General features: G+C 37.5%; 1 protein-coding gene across 2 annotated transcripts in view; it reads right to left on the bottom strand.

Moving 5' to 3' along the window:
- The window catches only part of LOC136858277 (vesicular glutamate transporter 3), a 591,282-nt gene that overhangs the window by 82,444 nt on the left and 484,312 nt on the right, over positions 1–24,526 (bottom strand). For both annotated transcript variants that reach the window (XM_067137692.2, XM_067137693.2), the window contains one exon: positions 11,037–11,095. In XM_067137692.2, the coding sequence (XP_066993793.2) occupies positions 11,037–11,095 (59 nt within the window). The remainder of the gene's footprint in view (positions 1–11,036; positions 11,096–24,526) is intronic.

The following is a 24,526-nucleotide window of genomic DNA, read 5'->3' as shown; positions in this document are numbered from 1 at the left end:
TTCACCCCTTAAAAAAGTATTTATTCTTCCATTACTGTTCGACGTACAAAATCAAAATTTCACAGGTTGGTCGCTTTTGCATCCTAGATGTTAAATCAGATATGGTCAAATTTTTCCGTACGGGATTCAAGTGAGTGGTAGATCATAAAATAAATAATCATTCCCCCAAAACCGTTTGACATACGAACTGAGGATGTAGTTTACAGGCTCAGCTGTAAAACTTTGAATAAGAAATTTCATTTTGAAGCCGTAGCAAAGCACGGGTATCATGCTAGTAACAAATATAAACCTTTCCTTTTATGAATATTCTCATTTTTAGTAGTAGATTAATCGGTTCCTTGGCTGAATGGTCAGCATTGAGGCCTTTGGTTCAAAGGGTTCTGGGTTTGATTCCGGACAAGGTCGAGGATTTTAACTGTGTCTAGTTAATTCCTCTGTCTTGGGGACAGGGCTTTCGTGTTTATCTCAATACACTTCTCTTTATATATACAAAACACAATACACTACTAACCATCATAAAAATATACAATAGTGAATACATCCCTTCTCATACGATTGGTATTAGGAAGAGCATCTGGCCATTAAACAATGCCAATCTATGCTTGCAAATACAGTTCACACCCACAACCCCACCAGGGTGTGGGAAAAGAGCTGAAAGAAGTGGCACACTAATGTTCTCAAAATTTATTTGGCAAGATGATTCCACAAGTGGTACATGTTTATTTACATCCACATTGTACTGAGCAAGTGGCTAGACAGTTTGGGTCACATAGCAGTTAGCTTGCATTTGGGAGATAGTGGGTTCAAATCTCACTATCAGCAGCCCTGAAGATGGTTTTCCGTGGCTTCCCATTTTTACACCAGGCAAATCCTGGAGATCTAGCTACTTTAACTAAGGCAATGGTCACTTCCTTCCCACTTCTAGTCTTTTCCTATCCCATTGTTTCCATGTGTGTTGGTGTGATGTAAAAAGGAAAACACCTTACATCCACATGCACGAGGTAAACAGAACTTGTGCAATTGCACCGAGCCATGTGTATGTAGGTTTACGATTTAACCTGAAAACATGGAATTTCATCAGTTTGCCATAATACTTAAATGTAGGGGAAATATAAAGTCCCACCAACTAAAAAGATATAACCCTTAAATTATATTCTGTGTAACTTTCAGTAAATAGATTAAATTTAGAATATATGAGGTAAGATGCATTTGTAATAGATTTACAGTCAATATCTCTTCATTCCCTCTCTCCCACTATGTATGTACCTCTTCCCATTCTCATATGAATGTTCATAAGTTTTGGCCTAGGTACCCCATTGGATTAAGATGGCTCTTTAAAAAAGGAAGTATAAATTAATTCAGCATAACACAGAGATTCAACTCAGTCATATTTTTCAGATACATTATTCAAACTAGAAAAACTCTTTACATTTTATATCTCTAAGAACAAACAAGCTATAGTGTGTAACGTCAGGCAAATAAGTTTCCAGTGTAATTTTTCTAATTTGCACTGGTCACCTCAGAAGCATAGTCCTTTACTTGTAATGTTAGGTAATGCATCAATATGTAGCTCACATGGAAAGTTTCAGTAAGCAGTATTCACTGTTTGTTAAACAGGAGGTCACTAAATCTCTGGGCATCTTCAACTCTGTCCTGAAGTAAAAATGAATGGAAGATGTGGGAAGGTATCTCCGATGGATCATCTGATGTATCCCTCTGTCATGGCTCTTGATGACTTCTGAATGAATGCAAAACCCAAGTAGCTCTCCGACAAGGAGGACATTAAATCACTGAACATCTGTAGGAAGAAAAAGATATAAATATATTTAATGAGTGGCAGTCCTCTATAGGATTTTAAAAATTGTTCTGAACATTGATCCAAATGTCAGGAGCAATGCAAAGAAGTGGAGACGAATAACTTCCAAAATTGTATTCTATCACTAAAATAACTTTTCTTTAAATTGAAAAAGTAGACCTGGAACTTATCTGCCTGACCTTATACATATCATCTGCATTTACTGGCAATTCTTTATTTTAAATATATCACAATTTTTGACATGATCAGTTTGAAAACTTTTCTTTGTGGTTTCCATAACTTAATGAAACTTTGAGCAGCATACAAAGGCCAGCATTGAACATATTTCCATGTCTCATATATGTACCCCTTTTTTACTCCTGAGACCAAGATCTTTATGGCCAAAGAGTAAAAACCAATGTATTTTCATTTCTACGAAAAATCTACTGGTGAATAGTATACAATATTTTGTTTTCCAATACCTCTCTCAACAGGTACTATATAGAACACTAGTAACAAAGTAACTTATCCTCATTTACATATAAGTTAACCAAAGACATTACTTTATTATTTAGAAGACAGTACAGTATTAAATTTTCACAACCACAAACTTCGTGTTAGATTTCTCTCGGCTGTTAGGTTGAGAAGAACGCTTCAAGTACATGCCATAAAAATAGTGCTAAGTAAAAAAAATCTGTGTCCTCATCCCGAGGTGGTGCAGCTCTTTTCAGGCGCACCCCCAATGGAGGCGAGCTGCATTTATCATTTTAACCACATACCAGCCCTCCTGCCATTCTTAAATCTCTGGCAGTACCAGGAATTGAACTTAGGGCTCCAGGGATGGCAGCTAACAGTGCCAATCATGCTACAGAGGCAGATACAAATAAACCTAAAATGGCATAGCACAACCAGATCTACAACTATGCTGACCAAAGTGTTAGCTCCTTAGTAACTACCTTGACCAACAGAGTAGGATGATTTGACACCATAGCTTAGTGATCAGAGTAATTCTCTGGATAGGGAAGGGAATGGAAGGGAAACTTTGAGTTTTAGACAATTTGATATTTCGTTCATAAGCCATGCCATCTAGAATATTATATGGAATCGAAACCACCATGTGACAGTTCATTTTGGAAACCTCATGTATATGACTAGGAGTTGAAATATTGCTAAGAAGCATAGAGAGGAAGAAACCCTTGGTTTCATCCTAAGTCATGTCTTGCCATTTTAACTCTGTAACAAGCATCTGAAGGGGATACTGCAAGGTATATTACAACACTTTTAGCTGAAATACCCTAATATGAAAATTGTAATTTTTTTTTTTTTTTTTTACATACTACTGGACTGAATTTTTTTCCATTAAATGCCATCTCTGAATGTTAAAAATTACCCTCAAATGTGAAGAAAACTGACCTTTTCAGAAACCTGATAACACAGGTCAAATGTGAATATTTCAGTAAGAGGCTTGGGATGTCACTATCATTAACCCTTTGGTGAAAGCATATAAAATCCACTTGATAAAATGTGTAGTCATGATGTTCACACTAGCAAATGATTAAAAGCATGATCACAAAAGACTGGCTGAATTGATCTGTAAGTTAACCATTCTCCTATGCTCAAGGTGGTTGTACCACATTCTGATACCATCATTTGGCATTTAAAATAGCTTTAATATGAGCATCTTACATACGTGGAGTACTGTTGTACTGAACAATCCCTTTTCAGCACAAATTTCTGGCACTCCATGATCTCTTGGAACTGATAATACTTGAAGTGGATGTTAAGCCCATTACCATCATCATCACCATAAAACAAAGATTTTAAAGACAAATAATATGTGTTGCAATGATGTCTTGACTCCTATCTACTGAGTACTGTACATGGTATTTAAACGATCTGTATTACTGGTGAGACATTGAGTTTACAGTGCAATATGTCTTCTGGTATAGGCTGGAACAAATATGTTACTTTCATTGAATCTCAGTCCTAACCTTAGCTTTGACAATTTGAAAGTGACTGAGGTATGAGCAATGCTATTAATGCCATTCCTTATGCTGCCAGTCCCTGTAATGAATAGTATTAAAGTGTCATTCATAGGGTCAGTTGGTGTGAACATTTCAGTGGGCTTGGCAGATTGATCTGTAATAGCAACTTCTGGCTCAGTGAGGAAAGCAACAGAAAGTACTTCACTCCCCATTTTCCTAGTACACCTCTTCAGTGACACCTAGGCCTTTGGGCTGAGAACTCAACATATATATGTGATTAGCTATGAATTTCTGGTGTTTGGAAAAGAGAGAAAATAATGAAAAGGACCAAGGACAAAGTATATTTTAAGAAAGTAGAGCATTTATAAACCAGATTATCCTGTTATTACTCTCTTTTCAGACCATATTGCTAAACAAGAGTGAAATTTGACTGGACACTCAAAGTGTTTTTTCAGAAACTATAGGAAGAAATCATGACAGAAGAAAGAATTCATAGGCATGAAATAGTATCAGCAGTGATGAAGCTATTTGTAATGAAAAAATTCAGGCCAAAGTTGAAACACACTGCGTGGCAGGCTCATATGAGGGTGGGTTACCTACGAGACTAATGAACTTCGTAACAGGGGAAGAGAAGCAGTGCAAGATCTAGGAAATGTTAGTCTACGTCTGTGTTAATTTATTATTCCAAAACCGAGTGGGTTAGTTAGTTCAGTGCACTGCAACATTGCCAATTATGGTATTGAGGAGACAGATGGTTTTGAATCCCTTGTCAGACATCCTTGAAGGTTAACTGTGGTTTTCCTACAGACAACACTCTCACACATCAGTACATATAGGTCACCCCAAAGGTGTGTACTGGAAAAAACAGCAACAGAACTAGCGAGCCAAACATGTGCATGGATATTCGCGGTACTAAAAAGCCATATGCAAAAAAAAATTTAAATCCGAATTAAAAGGCATGGAAGCGGAAGAGGCCGTGGTGGCTGCAATGAAATATATGGATGCACTTATTTCATTAATAATAATAATAATAATAATAATAATAATAATAATAATAATAATAATAATAATAATAATAATAATAATAATAATTTGGCGTAGGGATTGGCGAGCCCATTGCCCAGTGGGAAACCATTGCAATCAGCCACCCGAGTGTTGGCAGGAAAACCATAACCTTTTGGGTTAGGTGGAAACACCTACCAACAGTCATGAACATCTCAAGGCACCTCTCGATCTCAACAATAGAGTTGTATTTTTGTGATCTTTCCCAAAAGATCACCACTAGTTGTATTTTCAACTTGTAACCCTGGCAAGATGGAACACACGCTACCAATGCAAATAACCCAGGCCCCGGATGCACGTCCGGTTACTCCCGATCATCGGATTCTGGGGGATCAGGAACATCATGCTTTGGAGAAGGATCAGAGCTTCTCAAAATCTCTTCGCTCCAAAAAAAGGGAACTTCCTTGGCACTATTAACATCAACACCCTGCTGAAAACTGGAGAGTTTAAACAACTGACTGATACCCTGGACAAATTTGATATTCAAATCCTAGCAATCCAAGAAACCAGATTCCAAGATGAGAACTACTTTGACTCTGAAAACTTCAGGATATTTAAGGGTAAACCAGCCATAAATATCAAAGGGAATTTATCAATATTCGGGATGGCTTTTGCAGTAGGGAAAATCATCTTAGATTCAGTTATCAACTTTACATCACCATGTGAAAGAATCTCAGTGCTTACAGTGAAATCAAGCAACAAAGCATATGCCTTGATAAATGCCCATGTCCCCACTAACATAGACAATAAGAAAAATTCACAGAAAGTAGAAGACTTTTGGGAAATGCTTGAAGAAACTACTAGCAAGATCCCTAAACAACACGTTAAAATCTTATTAGGGGATTTCAATGCACAGGTTGGCAGAGAATAGAGATACAGATCAATCGTAGGACTTCATCCTGCACATCGGCAGACTAATAAGAATGGAGAACGTCTAAATAAGCTTTTGTACATCATTCATGCTGAGACTCATGTCTGTGCACTTTATGAGACCTTTACATAAAAAGAAAACTTGGAGATCACCTAACCCATTACTAGGGGAATTCCAGATTGATAATGTTGCTATTTCCACAAAGAATATGCTTGAGATTCAGAATGTTAAAGTACGGAAGGAAGTTGTCGATTTGGATCACTACCTTACGCAAAACAAGGTTAGGTTCCAACCAAACAGATCCAGACCTAAAGGCAACCGATTTCCAAGAGTAGATCTGAACTGCCTGAGGAAGAACGCTGACGTTTTCATACGTGACATACACGATCAAGATCCTAAGGTGTGGCCTGACATTTGCAACACATTACAGTCATCAGTAAAGAAATTCGGACAGCCACCCAGGAAATGTAAACACAGATGGTGGAACACAAACTGTGATAAAGCTATCAATGACAGAATCAAAGCATGGAATCAATGCAATGAACACCAAACAGTCAACAGATGGGAGAATTTCCTGAAGACTAAAAAACTGATTTCAAAAATAATCCGCTGCGAAAAACGTACAAATGAGAAAAACAGACTCACAGAGACAGAACAGGATTTCCAGAAAAACAATACTTGGAATTTCTACAAGACATTCCGTGAGGACTTATCAGGGTACAAACCACCAACATTAAGTTTTTGTTGACCTAACGGATCACTAGAGACAAACAGTAAAGAGAACTGCAAGATACTGGCTGACTATTTCCAAAATCTACTGAACTGCAAGCCACCAATTGAAAGACTACAGTTTGAAAAACCTCCACCAAACCCAGACTCACAGCCCCCAACAACTCAAGAAATAAAGAGATAATCCAATCGCTCCAAAATAATAAAGCCCCTGGGAAGGATGACATAACTGCAGAGATGTTGAAAATAGGAGATGACCTCATCAGAAGAATTCATACACTTTTAACAGAAATATGGGAGACCATGATGATTCCAAAGGACTGGAAGAATGCCATTATCCATCCGTTACATAAGAAAGGCGATAGAGTGGACCCCAACAACTACAGAGGCATATCCCTCTTACCTGTTATATACAAGGTTCAATCTAAAGCTCTATTAAACAGAGCTGAACAACAAACAGATCATTTGATTAGCGAATACCACGCAGGCTTTAGAAAAGAAAGATCGTGTTCTAAGCAAATTTGGAGTCTGAAGACGATATTAAGGACATGCCGCAGTACCACCACATTTGTCACCTTTGTGGACTTTAAGAAGGAGTATGACTATCGACAGACAAACTGTTGTGGACATCCTAGGAGAGCTAAGTGTGGACAAGAAGACCACAGAATTAATCCACCGGACTCTCAAAGACACAACATCTCAAGTGAAGTTTCTAGGTGAACTATCAGAGCCTTTTGAAGTGCATACAGGAGTTCGATAAGGAGATTGCCTCTCCCTGATCCTTTTTAACTTAGTGTTAGACGAAGTCATCAGGGAATGGGGAAATGAAATCGAAGGTAAAAACATTGGTACTCGGGGACAAAGAATTGACGTGAAGTGCCTAGCTTTTGCTGATGACTTAGCTATCTCTACCACGATTAGTGAAGAAACCAGGTATGCCATAGACAAGTTACATGAGATAGCATCAAAGACAGGCCTTCAAATATCGTATGAGAAGACTCATATGATGGCTAATGGACACCAGAATATCCAAAGATCCCCACTACTGACAAATTATGGAATAATCACACAGGTCTCTTCCTTCAAATATCTAGGAGAAATCATTGTATCATCCGGATTGGACAGGAAAGCTAATTTAGAAAGAGCCACCAAACTTGTGAAAGCATACCAAATAATATGGAATCACTACAATAAAAGAGTGATGTCATGAAATGCAAAACTTCGGCATTACAAGAATGTTGTTCTTCTGGAAGCTTTGTATGCCTCAGAAACCATATTTCTAGAAGGCCTTTCTAAAACTGATGAAATTGAAAAACAAGAATGAAAAATTTTTAGGAAAATATATGGCCCTGTTCATGTACATGGTATATGGATCAAAAGAAAAACTGTAGATTTGTACAAAGCAATCAACAAGTTCATCGATACCGTACACAGGAGGCGATTGAAATTCTATGGTCAAATCTGTAGAATGAACGACACTAGATATGCAAAAAACTGCTTGGTATAATTAATTCAAAGAAGGTCAAAATCAGCTGGTTAGAGGAAATAGAGCAGGACTTAAAATAAATGAGCATCACAGAAAATACCACCAGGGATCGCAAGGCTTTTGGAACTCTGGTTGCAAAGCACACGTTCACAGAAAAGGCTAAAAGAACCACAGGGAAAGAATGGATGGAAGAATGCAAGAAACAGCATAGCGAGTTCATGAAGAGATTTTGGGAGAAGAAGAAAGGAAAACCATCATCAAGCTAACAAGTTCCAACGTGCTCTGTAAACGGGCATAATGAAGAAATAATAATAATAATCATCCTTTGAGATTTTGCCATGTGAAAGAAAACAAGAACATTTTTTTACATTTTGTGGAGAATTTCTCTTTGTTTTCTTTGACACAACAAAATCCCAAAAGATTATCATGTCTTTAATACAGGCTCTGCATAGGCACCAATTTCAATTCACTGATTGTGTGGTAGTCTACTAACAAAAGTAGAACTCTATTGGATGTTTGCTGTATCTGTGTTAAGTTGAGTAACACAGTGTACAATAGGTCTTAAAAATGTCAACAACAAATAACATGGAGTGCGAAGATTTTGCACGGCCTTCAAAAACCAACTACCCCTGCTGAGATCATGAGTCACATTCCATAATAGGTTCGTATCCCACTGTCAGCAGCCCTGAAGATGGTTTACCGTGGTTTCCCATTTTCACACTAGGCAAATGCTGGGGCTGTACCTTCATTAAGGCCATGGCCGCTTCCTTCCAACTCCTAGGCCTTTCCTATCCTATCATCATCATAAGACCTATCTGTGTCGGTGCGACGTAAAGCCACTAGCAAAAAAAAAGTCCATAATATGTAAATTAAAATACCACATGGCATTTCAATAGTTTGATAATTTTTCATCTTTTCCCTCTACTTCGAACTGCTCTACATTTCAGACTAAATATAGATATATGATAAGTTAATTATCATAATCACTTTCATTCCCTTTAATACCTGCCTCATTTTCTTTTTTCACCCATCATCCGTTTTGAAGCAAGTTAATTTTCTTCACATACAGTAGGGTTGTCAAATCAGGTTGTCAAATTAGGAGCTTTTATTCTTCCCACTCTAACAATTAGTTAGATAAGAAGATTAGTGACTGACAAGTAAATCTTAGTTCATATTACAACTGCAGTGGATGTGCTACATTCACAAGAAACATTGGACTTTAAACAGCACAAGTTGCTCTTGTTCTCTCTAACATATCTTGCTCTCATTTGACCCATAATTACATACAGGGCCCCTGCATGGCACCCAACTTCAAGGGAGAACATTAAGAGACTCAAAACCCGAGAGAAAAGAACCATAAAATTCATCAACTCTTCCAAAACCCCAAAAGAACCCATTCTTCCCATACAAGAAACATTTAAACTTCTTGACCTAGTGTTCCTCAAAAAATGTTTTTCTGGTTCCTACAGTACTGATCCCCTACATCATTTACAGTTAGGATACAGATCTCCAACTTGTGGGCTAAGAGTGACTCTGTACACTACTCAAGCCCGCCCCACAGCATTTCCGACCACATATTACTCTAGAGTTGCTCAAACATGGAATTCCCTTCCTGGTGAGATTATAATATGTTATTCCGACATTCAGTCTCAACCTCTCTCCACCTCCTCTTTTATTACATAGCTGCTTTGTCATCCTCTTCTTTTATCCTTCTCACTCCATTCTCTGTCTAAACCACCTCACCTGTAACAATGTAAATATTCTTCATTTTTAGAATTAAATCTGTTTTTATTAGCTGTATTGTGGCAATGTACATTAGCGGTTGTATATAATGTGGGGACAGAGGTACTTATGTTTAAAGGGTACGTTGTGCTTAAACTCTGCTTCCACTCACAATGTAAATATCGATTTGATACCCATGTAAATTTCAATTAGTATGCAGCGAATAATAATAATAATAATAATAATAATAATAATAATAATAATAATAATAATAATAATAATAATAATAATAATAATAAATACATACATACATACAGCTCATCGCACGAACACATCAATCCTGAACCAACTTCAGACAAAAGTTCGTCTATCGTGTAAGGTCTCTCAACGAATTGTACGCTACTTTGGACATATAATGCGCCGAGATGGTAGTCTACAAAAGCTGATTGTTGAGGGCAAAGTCCAGGGAACCAGACAACGAGGACGAATACCAACGCGATGGATTGACATGGTGAACGGCCCCCTACAGTGATCTCTCAGAGTAACCACATTGAAAGCTTTAGATAGGGAAGAATGGCGGAGTATGGTTCATCGGCTAGAGGGCTGAATATTATGATAGTCACGACGCCTCAGTCATGAGGCAAAACGAAGAAGAAGAAGACATACATACATTATCATTATAGACTGTTACGCCTTTCAGCGTTCAGTCTGTAAGCCTCTGTGAATTTACTAAACATCACCACAATCCTCAGTGTGGTGATCTCATTTAGCTCTAAACCTCTTATCTTTAAATCGTTAGCGCATCGAATTCCATTTCGTTCGCCAAGTTGTTTCCAAGGAGTCCCTCGCCTGTCAAATGGGAGTGGAACTCCGTTACTCCCATAGGTCCGAGGCTTGCTTAAAATGTTCTGAACTCGGTAAATTCATGAAGCAGGATGCTACCCTACTTGCACATAGTCCAAGTGAGGATCTCTCCTCTACCGGGTTATGGACCACCGGTGGATTGTATAGTCCTAGCCAACTGAGCACAAGGAGGGGCATGACTCAGAATATGTCCGAGATGCCCACTCCCATTCCATAACAACTAGTATCCCAACTCTCAGGACCACCTACTAGGCCACTCAACCGTTGCCCTTGGTTCACGAACTAGGACATGACTATAGTAACCCACACTAACAACAACAATAATAACAACAAAATAATAATAATAATAATAATAATAATAATAATAATAATAATAATAATAATAATAATAATCTCTTTTTTTACACAATTAGTTACAGACTGATATGATGTGTTAAATATGAATCTGCTTCTGAATATTTCTACTTACATCACTGAACATTCTAGTTTTATATATATTAATTATCAAATAGTGAAACCTACCTTGTAATCTTCGTAGGGAGCATATTGAATATTTCTTAACAACTACAGGATCATCAAATCTGAAAGATATAAACAAAATGATGTTAATAAATGTTTTCTATATTATCCCCCTGTCCTCTCTTTACAAAAACAACTTTGAAAATATTTGGACTCTAAATGTAGCTTTAAGATACTGGCAACAAAACCAGTATTTTTCAATATCAAGAAGAAAAATCAAGATACATAGTTTTGATAAGAAATGTTTCTGATGGGTAAAAAATAGGCCCCTCATAATAATAATAATAATAATAATAATAATAATAATAATAATAATAATAATAATAATAATAATGCTTGTTTAACAACCTTTCAATTATGGCACGCTAAATTTCAAGAGAACCAAGTTTTGGAACTTTGTCCTAGAGGAGTCCTTCAACATACAGGAAGCCAGTGACACTTGTCTCATTTAAACATGCTCAAATGCCAGTTCTCAGCTGTGATTGAGCCTACTATATTGAGAACAAAAAGATGACTAACTTACGATGCAACTCAAATTACCGGTAGCAAAATTATATATTAGTCATAAGCGTGGTTCCTTAGTACCTTTTCACTGTTCTACTCGTACATTAACTATCATATTCCACCCATTTGAAACAATAAAAGAGAGACTAAGTATGACTCCCAGAATTGCTGCATACGTGAATGCCTAAGAAAGAAAGAAAGAAAGAAAGAAAGAAAGAAAGAAAGAAAGAAAGAAAGAAAGAAAGAAAACAGGAACAATGATCAGATGCTGAGGCTACCAGCTTCCCAAACCCAAGCTCTAGCATTTGTCCAAGTATGGAGCCCCTCAGAGTAAGAGGGTGGGAAGTCAGAGGAAAATCATTCCAGGGCCTTGAAGTGAAACAAATGTGGTACTGCTATGATAGTACTTGGACCCTCAAATGTGAATGGGGATCAAACGATTGGAGTAAAGAGATGTGTAGGTATAGTGCCTGTTGTGGTTTCTATATTAGCTTTAAGTTTTACAGTTTGTTGAAACTAATGCAATATTAGTAAATAGGTACTAGAAAACTCCTGAAAAAACCCACATTTAATTAATAACAGAATGACATGTTTCTTTCTTGAAAGAACATCAGATTCTATGTCCGACTCGTTGGCTGAACGGTCAGCGTACTGGCCTCCAGTTCAGAGGGTCGTGGGTTCGATTCCCAACCGGGTCGGGGATTTTAACCTTAATTGGTTAATTCCAATGGCACGGGGGCTGGGTGTATGTGTTGTCTTCATCATCATTTCATCATCACGAGGCGCAGGTCGCCTACGGGAGGCAAATAGAAGACCTGCACCTGGCGAGCCAAACCCGTCCTGGGATATCCAGGCAGTAAAAGCCATACGACATTTTATCAGATTCTATCAAGTCACAGTTTAACATACTATTGTTTCTGCATAGCTTTTAGTTAGAGCACTTGTAGTCATGCTTAAGTGGACGACAGAGTAATAAATGTTATTGGCAAGTATGCAACCTTCTGTGGGGTAGAGACTTTGTAATCTTGCTAGTAATTGCTGTACTGAGGACATGTAGACGCTTCTACATTGAACTGATGTCATAGATTTTCATCTTTTGTAATAGTCAAGTCTAAGAAACTGACTGATCCAAAATGTTCTGTAGGTTTCTGTGAAGTCTCTTGATATAAGCGAGTAGCTGAGCATACTGTCTGGCGTTACTTTGAGTAGGAGGATGACATTAACATATTGGAAAACATGTTGTTGAGAATTTTTAGTGTGTTGATTGTTTTGAAGAAATCTCACCACGTTTGCCAGAAATAGGTGATCCCATTGGGTGTCCTTCAGGTTGGATGGTAGTATTTGTTGAAATGGTGAAGTAACTTGCTTAGTTATGAATGTTGGTATAGAATGTTGTTTATTTCCATTATGCATTCTTTTTTGGAATGTTGTTTCTTTCTAGTGTCTCTTTCAGAATGCTTGTCAGTGATGAAAAAATACAAAATAAAAGTAATTGGGCTGAATTATAGTTGTCTGAGAAGCATTTTACTTAATTAAACTTTTTTTCTATTTGTTCGGGGCGTCGACCCATATGGATCTTTTGCCCTTGCTGGCACCATATTGTATAAACCTGTGTGTAATTGGAATGGCGATAGTGTGGAATGTTGTGTGTGAGGAAAGGAAGATTAAGGAAGTCGCAAACACCCAGTTCCCAGGCCAGGGATATTAATCATTACAATTAACAACCCCTGACACGGCCGGGAATCAAACCTGGGGCCGCCGGGCGACAGGTGGATGTGTTGCCCCCAACACTGCGGGGCGAGACCAATTACAAATTACTTCATCAACAAATAATCAGTAAAATTATTTATTTCACAGAATGCCATTCTTTTAAGGTATCACTAACATTTTTCTTAATGTGATACCAAAATTTGCAAGGAAAAAAGGTATTACTTCATTTAGTGTCATTTAACATAGAGATACTAAATGATTCACATCACTAAGCAAGACTAAACATGATATATTATAACATTATGTACAACTGTTTATGTTGCATAAACTTGTCAATGATTGTGAATTGGTGATTTGAAACAAATGAGATAAATTATGAATCTAGAGGCCCTTTTGATGGCATTTAAGTAACTTTAAGACAGTCTGTGTACTTATCCAGGAACAGTTTTCTTTGGTGCCAACAGTTGGACTGTGTCCAGGTTAGTTGTGTGGTATCTTGGTTTGCTAACCCACTTGTCTGTGGGTTTTGAGGGTAGGTGTTCAAGAAAAATACTTGTGCACAGTTATGTTGGTGACTTAAGAGTTTGTATGTGTTTTTCAAAATTCAAAATCAGATACTTTGGTTTAGAAAATGTGAATCGCTTCAGAAGACATTTAACAGTGAAAAATACTAATTATCATTTAGTGAAGCATGGGTACCTACAAACTTCGGTATGGTTATGAGGGTATTTAGAGGTTGTAGTACGGATGTAAAGGAGAGGGCATATAAGTCTCTGGTAAGACCTCAACTGGAGTATTGTTCCAGTGTATGGAATCCTCACCAGGATTACTTGATTCAAGAACTGAAAAAAATCCAAAGAAAGGCAGCTCGATTTGTTCTGGGCAATTTCTGACAAAAGGAGCAGCATTACACAAATGTTGGGAAGACTTGGGAGAAAGGAGATGAGCTGCTTGACTAAGTGGTATGTTAGGCAAAAATATCTTAAAGATAATTTAATAATTCAATACATACCACATTTAATGTGGATTAAATCTACATGAATTTATATAGACTTATCAGGTACATGTTTCACCCTTTTTTGGGCATCTTCAGCCTGTAGTCAACCTTAAGGTCAAGGTATGGGACCTTATTTAACCATATATAGCATGTAATATGGACGTTAATGTTACACAGTAATCATCATTATCATCATCATCATCATCATCATCATCATCATCATCATCATCATCAATGTCCCACTCCACACAGTAATAACCTCTTAAAATTAACATGCCACGATATTTTTTAAATGTGAATAATACATAAATGTAAGTGACATGTGTTATTTGGCCTTGGGAGGGATCTTAAGATTATTCATTCAGTTCGTACTAGATGGATCTGTCTGTTCCGGCAGCACCTACCAGGTGCTTAAGATTCCTCCCAAGGCCAAGTAACACATCAAGGGAATGATTATTCTCACAAAACTGTTTTAAAGTGTCTAGGACATTCCTTCAAAATTAAGCAGCAGCCCAAAACTAAGAAACAATCTAGGAATGTATTCTTTACATTCATTGTCAACACATTTAACAGGAAACCAAGAAGTTTATATTTTCAATCACAACAAAATTTAATGTGGTATTAAACAATCTTATACAGCCTACATAAAACAATCAGTTTTATGTCCCCATTTGTGATTGACAACACATTCCAAATTGGTTTTGTTAAGATTAAGTAAATGATATATGTGGGTCAAAGAGCCCCCGAGTGAATATATTCTTTACCTAAGACCATTGTCATCCTAATGATCCTCAAGTTGGATGAAGAAGATCCATTTTAGTTTTGGACATTTTTTAAAATTAGATAGAATAGGACTGACAAGTTTTAATTGTGTTAAAATTCCATGAATTTATGTCACTTACATTTATGTATTATTCACATTTTTCAAAATATTATTGTGACATGTTAATTTTAAGAGGTGTAACATATATGCAAGGAAACAGCCTTTCTCCACTACTCTTTGCTTGCATTTTAGAAAAAGTTATTAGGGAATGGAGGTTGAGAATGACTGAAAATGGAATGAAGAATGGGGTAAAGATAGGTTGTGGAAAAAATGCGATGATGTTGGACTGCCTTGCCTTCGCAGACATCGTTCTTATTACAGACAACTGTCAAACAGCCAAGAAGCAAGTTGAAGAACTACAAAATGTTGCAGTCAAAACAGGGTTAAGAATCTCTTTCGAAAAAACAGCATTCATGGATTCTATAAAAAAGGTGACACGGACAGACTTGTTACACTGTATGGGGATATCCAGCGTGTGCAAAAATTTAAATACCTGGGAGAAATACTCACCCCCAATGGAGATGAAAAGGAGGGATTAAAGGAGAGGGTGAGAGGGATGGATTTGGCATTCAGACTATGTCATGACACCTATAAGTCCAAGTCCCTCTCAATTCAGGCCAAGTTAAAAACATTACTGCACAGTGGTTAGAACAGAGTGTCTTTATGGAGCAGAAACCTTGACGAGGATGGCTGACCCACACCTTGAAAAAAGAGAAAGAAGATTCTTATGAAAAATCTTAGGCCCAAGAAAGTTGACGAGTGACCCAAACAATTTTCAGTTAAGATCGAATTTGGAGCTCTACAAGACAGCAGAAAGAATCACGACCGTGATGAGGAAAAGGAGACTGACGTTTTATGGGCATATCAAAAGAATGAACCCTGAGAGATTGGCCAACAGGATACTACTTCTGCAGAAAAAGTGGAAAAAACAACTGGGATGGCTTACACAGGTGCACAATGATTTAGCAGAAATAGGTATCAAGGAGGAGGATATAAAAGAAAGGACATCTTTAGGAAGAAGGTTGCGGGAATGAGGGATGCATCTGAAGAGTAACATGCGAAGCCACGGAACATCTCTGTGGAAGAACGAGCAAGACGAAGTCAAAGACACAAGAATCTTTGGCGAGAGTGTAAAGAGAAGGGTATCAGTCTGTATGATAGAAGGAAGATTGTGTAAACGTGGCCCACAGGTGGCCGTATCGATAAATATACAATATATATTGCACCCTACGGGTCAGGGTGACCACAGTATTTTCCCAACTAGTCAGTTACATATCTCAGGGTATTCATGCCTCCAGAAAAATGGTTAATTTTTCTATGTTTTGGTTTAACGTGTGTTCAAAGAGAAAGTAACGGCATCATACGCGGTTCAGAATTACGTAATTCAACGCTCAGTAGTGGACTTTGCGAACGTAAATATCAGTCAACCTTTCGAAAAAAAAAACACATCCGCATAACGAGAACCTTACTCACTAAGTACAACTACTGACTACCATTATAAATGAAAACTCATTCTATTCTATAAAAATTAATCAAGAAACACATTTATTAAACTATCAAGATTCGCGAAAGAAATGGTTAATGTCAAATATTGCTCATAATCTTCAAATTATCAACCTAATAAACAAATATTTTAATTATTGAATCAAATATTCTAGGTCAGCGCTGCCTTACTCCTAAACTAAGTTTACATATCTTAACATTCTGGGTCGCGTATTCCTGAAATGAATTATTGCTTTGTTTCATCTTCCTTAAAATTTACATCTGGTCACTTAAGTATATATTACATCAAAGTCTTCAGACCACGGTCAAGATTCGGTATATCAATAAGTTATTCCATCACTCACGGTGTTAATTATACACCCTCATCAAAAATACAACCATAACATTGTTCAAGTTATCGCGAAATGAACTGAATTTGAATAAAGTGGCCTGAATACAAATATCAGTGACCTAAGTTACATTGAAAATTATCTGAGTTCGTTGGTGCAAACTACAATGAAGAAAATGAAATATTGAATGACGCACTAAGTTTCTCGGTCCGATTGCCACTTAAATTACGGCTCCTAACTAAATATTCGCTCTAATAATATTTCAGATCAACAAAACATCGATGATATCCTACGTAAATCTCGAATAATTTCCCTACTCTAGCTAGATAATTTCTTATGTAACGTATTCCAGTTCAATATACATATAGCCAATAAGCATTTTTCATATATAGATGTGCAAATGCCTACATAAAGATATTTCAACACTACATTATCATACTAGTTGCATACAAGTTTGATCTTCCACGCAATTACCATTCATTCAGAATATGATACAATCATGTATTCATTTACCCATCACCGGTTGTTATTATTGTCAAACCACTTTCCCACTTCATTAAAATATGCGTAATTTTATTGTCCATACCTTGCTATAGTTCCTCCCTGGGGCATACTTATATTCCGTAGTCGCTTTACATGTGCTCTTATATCGCACATTATATATATCATATACGTTTTACTCCCTGTTAATCTGCGCAATATATCATTTAAAATACCATATATACTTCCATTATTTCATTATTAACCTTCAATTCAACCCATATTCAATTCATTTAACATCTATAATTACCGCGTTTAACCTCCAATATTAATTAAACACAACGATACGTATCACTCCAATAGCGCAGAATTCGTTCCTCAAAACGCATTTTGTCATACAATTCACCATATAACCCCAAATTCAGTATCTATTCTTTCAATATATTCACACAGCAAAGAGTATGGTAATTTAACTTAACCAATTCAAACATGCATCCCTCTGTGACGTAACTGGGTTTGACTGGTATTACATCACTCAAGGATCTTTCTAACTAACCGGGATTCTTTGAAAACAGCTGTTACACTATGTCACATTTTAAATCGTATTCCTTCATCCTTGGATAAGATAATGTAGTAAACACGTTACCATTCTGTCACGAGATATCGTCTTAAATATTTCACACTGCACTTTCTTATATTCACTGCACACTTAATTATCTCACGCTTAGGCTATTCAGATCTATTGCATATACTGGTAATACTCTACATAAGAAATTATACTACTTAATACTATTACTTAGCTCTCCATTCAATATCTCGGGCCTTAGTTGCTCTTCGGTCTGGTCGCAGGCCTTGGATTGGGAACTGGACAGGATCTCCACCACTGGTATCTCAAGTAGAGTGACCTCCTCCACACGGGTCGGGTGGTTTTAACAGCCAGGATGACATCTCCCTCCAGGTTGGTCTATGCCGATTTAGCAAGCCATCATCTGTTCAGGAACACAGTAGACAATATGCGTCGTTTCTGGAAAATATGAATTCATCATGGTTCTGCGTAGTATAAATATATATATTTTTTTATCATGACTGCTTCTTTATTTAGGCTGTCCTTGCTATTATTTCCACTTAATATAGCTCAACCTCGAGCTCGCACGTCTCAATCCACTTCTTGTTTCCAAACGACTTTGCGTCTACGTATTTGGATGGACTTTTCAAAACTTCTGGATTTTATTCCCTCTTTACGGTATTTCAACGTTTATCTCTTCGTTTCGTTTAATATTTCCGTCCTCTCAGCTTAAAATTTCACGTTAGATATTGGAAATCTTGCTTATTTTTGAGAGCGATGTTCGGGATATCTTGTCCTTCCCACGTCAATTTTTTAAGTCAGTTTTTATAATAATCTGTTTGATCCTTCTTATTTAAAAAAAAAACAATTCTATCGATTCTACACCATTGTACACCGCCTTCATAGTGGTAGGTTTAAGTTAGTCATGGCCTTCTAGCATACATCAATATCGATATCCTATTACAGATTTCTTTGCCTTGGCTGGCCTCTACCTTCCGTAGGCGCCATTTTTAATACGTCCAGTAAATGCTCATATTTCATACACTATATATGGTTAAATAAGGTCCCGGACCATGACCTTAAGGTTGACTACAGACTGAAGATGCCCTAAAAAAGGGTGAAACATGTACCTGATAAGTCTATAAAAATTCATGTAGATTTAATCCACATTAAACGTGGTATGTATTGAATAGGTGGTTTTATTAAATTACTGGTATCTTTAAGATGTCCGACTCTATGGCTAAATGGTTAGCGTGCTGGCCTTTGGTCACAGGGGTCCCGGGTTCGATTCCCGGTACGGTCGGGAATTTTAACCATCATTGGTTAATTTCGCTGGCACAGGGGCTGGGTGTATGTGTTGTCCTCAGCATCATTTCATCCTCATCACAACGCACAGGTCGCCTACGGGAGTCAAATCAAAAGATCTGCACCTGGCGAGCCGAACATGTCTTCGGACACTCCCAGCACTAAAAGCCATACGCCATTTCATTTAATCTTTAAGATATTTTTGCCTAACGTCATTTTCAATACAGAACAATTATGAGAGTTGTTACTTGTAAGCGGTATGTTTCGAGCTGTCAGTGGAGAGTTGCGTGGAGTGACATTAGTAGACGAATAAGTTTGAGTGGTGTTTTTAAAAGTCGGAAGATGAAGTCGGAATTCAAGAGGAAAAATTGGGGCAAATATTCATTTATAGGAAGGGGAGTTAGGGATTGGAATAATTTACCAAGGGAGATGTTCAATAAATTTCCAATTTTTTGCGATCAATTAAGAAAAGGCTAGGAAAACAACAGATAAAGAATCTTCCACCCGGGCATCTGCCGTAAATGCAGATTAGTGGTGATTGATTGATTGATTGATTGATTGATTGATTGATTGATTGATTGATGTTTCGATCCCACATAATCTATCAGGGAAAAAAGTGAATTGTCGATATTCCATCCATGACAGGCTCATAAAACGCAATGAAACAGAACAAATTTTTGAGACAAATAGAGTAAAAAGAAAATGGAATATCTATGACAACATTATGTAGTAACGGTTCTAGGTTCAGTCTGGCAAATTTCTTGTTACCATTGGTGCTTTCATGGCCCGTACTTATAGACATGATATAGCATTTTGGGCTTATGCCGTGTCAAGAAAATAAGGTGAAATTCTTTACATTTCAGAGAGAAATTATCTTTGTGTCTTCAGAAGAAAATCTTGACTGCTCACGAGGAAGACTTCTCCGAGAACGAAGTTTGAATTTGGACGTTAATAATAGAAGTGGATGTGGTAAGTTCATTTGTCACCAGATGGCTCACTGTACATAGTACGGTACAGTGTTGGCATTCGAAGCGGAAGCTGATGGAACCATCAGAATCAGTCTGAGAGGGAGTCGCATAACAGGTGTACACACATATGAAAGTATGAGATTGACACAAGCCTGGAATGATGATGATCTTTGTTGTTTAAAGAGGCCTAACATCTAAGGTCTTCGGCCCCTAATGCTACGAGATGGACGACAGGAAATGATAATTAAAATTTTAAAATGTATCCACTGACTAGATTTTAAAACAAATTAAGATGAACAATGGTTGTGAATTTAAAACAATCAGTGGATCTAATTTGCAATGCCTAATTTTTGGTAAAATGAGAGATGATAGATTATCGTAGAATAAGACATTGCCTTAAAATGCAATAACATATCAGGCAAATTACTATTTTAAAAACACATTAAAATATACAAACACGAATTAAAACAGAGTCAAATCAATAAAACGTAGTGAACAATAATGCAAAGACTAATGTGAAACACTACGTTTATATGCGATAAGACAAACCACTATCCCTCATAAAATGGATGAGGTGGTCTGCTGACTGCTCGTCATCTCGCAGGATGAGGGAGATGATACTCGGGAGTTTTAGGCTACTGCGCAGATCAACCAGGTCCATGCATTCCGTAAGGATGTGTACCACAGTAAGATGATCGCCGTAAGTACACACTGGAGGGATTCTCCTTTCAGTAAATAGGCGTGCGTTACTATACCGTGTCCGATCCAAAGACTACACAATACCACTGCTTACCTCCGAGAAGCCCGAACGGAAATTCTCCATACCTTCGTTGTACCTTTTATTGCTCTCAGCTTATTTGGAAGTGGTGTGGCCTGCCACTCCCATCTCCCAATGGGACATAATTAAATGCCTCAGCTGAGAGCGAATATCACTTGCTGGATCATTGTAAGGCAACGGGGGCAATGTAACAGCCTCCTAGGCAGCCTCATCAGCTAACTAGTTTCCCTCTACACCTATGTGGCTAGGGAGCTACATAGATGTGATTTTGGTGCCGGCATCTGAACACCCGGTCAGCAGATCCTGGATCCACTGCACCAGAGGGTGCCGAGGAAAACATGTATCAATAGACTGTAGCAAGCTCAAGGAGTCGGTAAACAGCAGAAAGTGTCAGCGCTCATCAGACAGTGCATACCGCAAAGTTTCACAGATAGCATAGAGCTCTGCTGTGTACACGCTACAGGTTTCCGGGAAAACAGGAAAAAACCTATCATTATCGACAATGAACGCACAGCCCGCTTTTCTTTCTGCTCTCAAACCACCCGTGTAAATGACGACTAAATCTGGATACCGGCCAATAACGGACAGAAAGAGTCTCCGATATATCGAGGGGTCTGTTTTTTCCTTTTGGCCAATGTGCAGATCCAAGATTATTACAGGTTGTTGTGTTATCCACGGAGGTACCCCACTTGGTTGTCTGAGAAGACAGGGAACCGAAGGTAGCCTACATCAAACAATCTGTGACTGCTGTCCAAGCGTTTTCCAACCGGCCGCGTTGCTCGAGGATAAGCAGCGTACAGCCGACAGTTTCCATTGTGGAATACGCAAGGATAGCTTGGGTGAAGTGGCATCTGTCGCACATTTGCAGCATAGTGACACAGGTGTAGAATATATTGGAAGTGGAAAGTGTTTGTAGTGGATTTTATTTGTAGATCTTTCTAAGTAGTACTTACTGTATGATCTGGTGTGTTGTGATAGAATACTTAATTTGTATTCCATGTAACTACCTAACCTGTACAGTGTAAATATTTTTGTAATATACTGTATTTATAACTATAAAATAGTAGATTACATTTCTATATTTACTGGAACAGTCCAGAAAGTTTGTGACACGAATTTTTGAACAGGGTGTGTTGGCCTTTGTTATTTTCGAGAAATATGTTCTTACTATTCTGGAAATGGAAGGATCGCAATCGTTTGTGTTCGAGAAAATGGTTCAAAGATCGCGACCGCTGAAAGAGTTGTGATTGGTCAATCTGGGCAAGCTCCTGTGTCCTGATTGGCTACTCCAAGGCCAGAGTTCCCTTTAAAAGGGGCTAGGCAGTATTTCGTGAGAGGTCTTAAGTCTCTGAGCCATCTTGGTCTTGGCCTGCCAAGCCTGCCGAAGTTTTTGACGTCGTGAACGTCTCCTCGGTACCAGCATGGGCTGCCTTGGGGTAAGCGCTGTTGTTTTCTGTCCGGTTTTAAGTTCCATTTAGTTTTCGTTGGTGTATTACAGGAGTTTGCCCTAATCGCCACTCTGTTGATCAGATGTGAAAAGCAAGTTTTGATATCACTCTAAAATGTAACAGTGTGCCATTTCACTGTTCTCAATGAAGTGTATTTGGAACGAAAATGGAGTCTAGACCGTGAGAACGTCAGTAATAAAATATCGAAGTATTCCTAGATATCAAAAGAATAATGTTTTCATCAGGTACTTGAGGAGAAAGAAGTATAGAAGGCGTTTATAAGGAAAGACGCGAGAAGATTGTTAAAATATATTATTGAAAAATAACATTCGATTTACACTGAAGACACAAAAGTAAAACGCCACTCGAGACAGCTAGAGAGGAAGGCTAATTTGAAAGGAAGAAAACTACAGGCATAAATAAAATAATAGCAATTGTCTACGGATTATCGCAAGACACCGGATATGTTCAGCTCCGTAAAATTAAAACTATTCCGGCGGACTGGAAGATTTCCGTATTACTACGCCACAACATCCATAACAAGATGACGTGTTAGACGAGACAACAGAGTTGATTTTAAGAGGCTACATAGTAATAACAACAGTAGCGCAGGACAGAGAAAATGTTATATCGTAGTCAGATTGAAATATTCATAGACACACTGAAAGATTCTAAAGCATTATAAAAGATCATTTTTGTGTCCGTAAGATGACGAAAATAACCATGCTGACGTATTATTCTTTTCTAACTGCGCAAGAGACCGAAGACATCATGTGCTAAAGAAGTGGAGGCAGAGCTACCTAGGTTATGGCAACACGAGATGACAAATCCAGCCCATGACGACCAGCAACGACCCGAGACTGTCCCAGATGTTCCCGAATGGATGAGGGGTATGCCGTGAACTAAGCCCCGCATCTCTAACTACCAGGACATGTGACTCCCGTAAATACGTTAGAGATTATTAGGTAATCATCTAACATGAATGCCAAATCCATTAATGTAGGAAGTGGTTAACCAGTGATAACTTAATATTCCGTTCGCAATGTTGTCAATATTGAGTAAGAGGAGGTTAAGTTAGTTTCAATGTGAATACAATACGACATTGTGGTAAATACCAGGCTAACGTTAGAACATGTGACGTGAAGTTAAGTTGAAATGAGGTCGTATATAGGATTTGATAATTTGCTAGTAAGATATTGTGATATTTTATGGAATTTTAGCAAGATTGAGAACATAATGGAATAATCAAATGGATGGTCAATGAAGACAGTATAGTATACGTCAAGTTGAAATGAAATGATAGGTTTATTGTAATGTAGAGTGTAATACGAGATGAGTAATGTGAAATGAATGATTTATATGCAAATAATGGTAGGATGTTATGATGAATAATGTTGGTGATGATTATTGTTTTGTCGTAAACGAAGTTACGGATTATTTTAGCGACGATATTATTTCAATTTACATATTTTGAGATGGAGGATAGTTATAATTTGTTCTCAATTGCCCGTTGATCCTTGGATAAGCCATATATAGCACTAATTACGATCTAAAGAATGTTCTTATGTTGACACTTACCTAGTGGATCATCGAATAATTCCTGATAAGAGGAGCAGCACGGAATTAGCCTATATTTATATGATTCTTCTAACCACAAGTGTTCTCACTTAGATTGGGAAAGCTAGGAAGCTTATTTCACTGCGTTAATCGATATCACTGATAACTTTTCTTCATAATTGAAGGCTATTAGTAATTGATAGAGTCTTCTTACAAGCTAGATCACCTGATATCCAGCATAATCTAGTTGAATGATCGTCAAATAGGAATGATAGCACAGTGACACAACATATATAATCACTATATAAGCTCTTAAATTAATTTTTAAGGTTAATAGTTACCTAAAGTGAACAATTGGAGTAAATATTGGTCATGATATTTCGGTCATGTTATTGTTAAGGAAATAATGACTTAATGAATTATCTTTCTCTCCATATGAAACGTGATACCAAGAGTTTTGAAATGATGGAAAGGTGTGATACATGTGAACCATGTTAAATATTTAAATTATTTACTATTATTGAGA

This window comes from Anabrus simplex, chromosome 1 (genome assembly GCF_040414725.1).
Source record: "Anabrus simplex isolate iqAnaSimp1 chromosome 1, ASM4041472v1, whole genome shotgun sequence".
Taxonomy (NCBI): Eukaryota; Metazoa; Arthropoda; class Insecta; order Orthoptera; family Tettigoniidae; genus Anabrus; species Anabrus simplex.
This window is presented reverse-complemented; position numbering and strand designations above follow the sequence as displayed.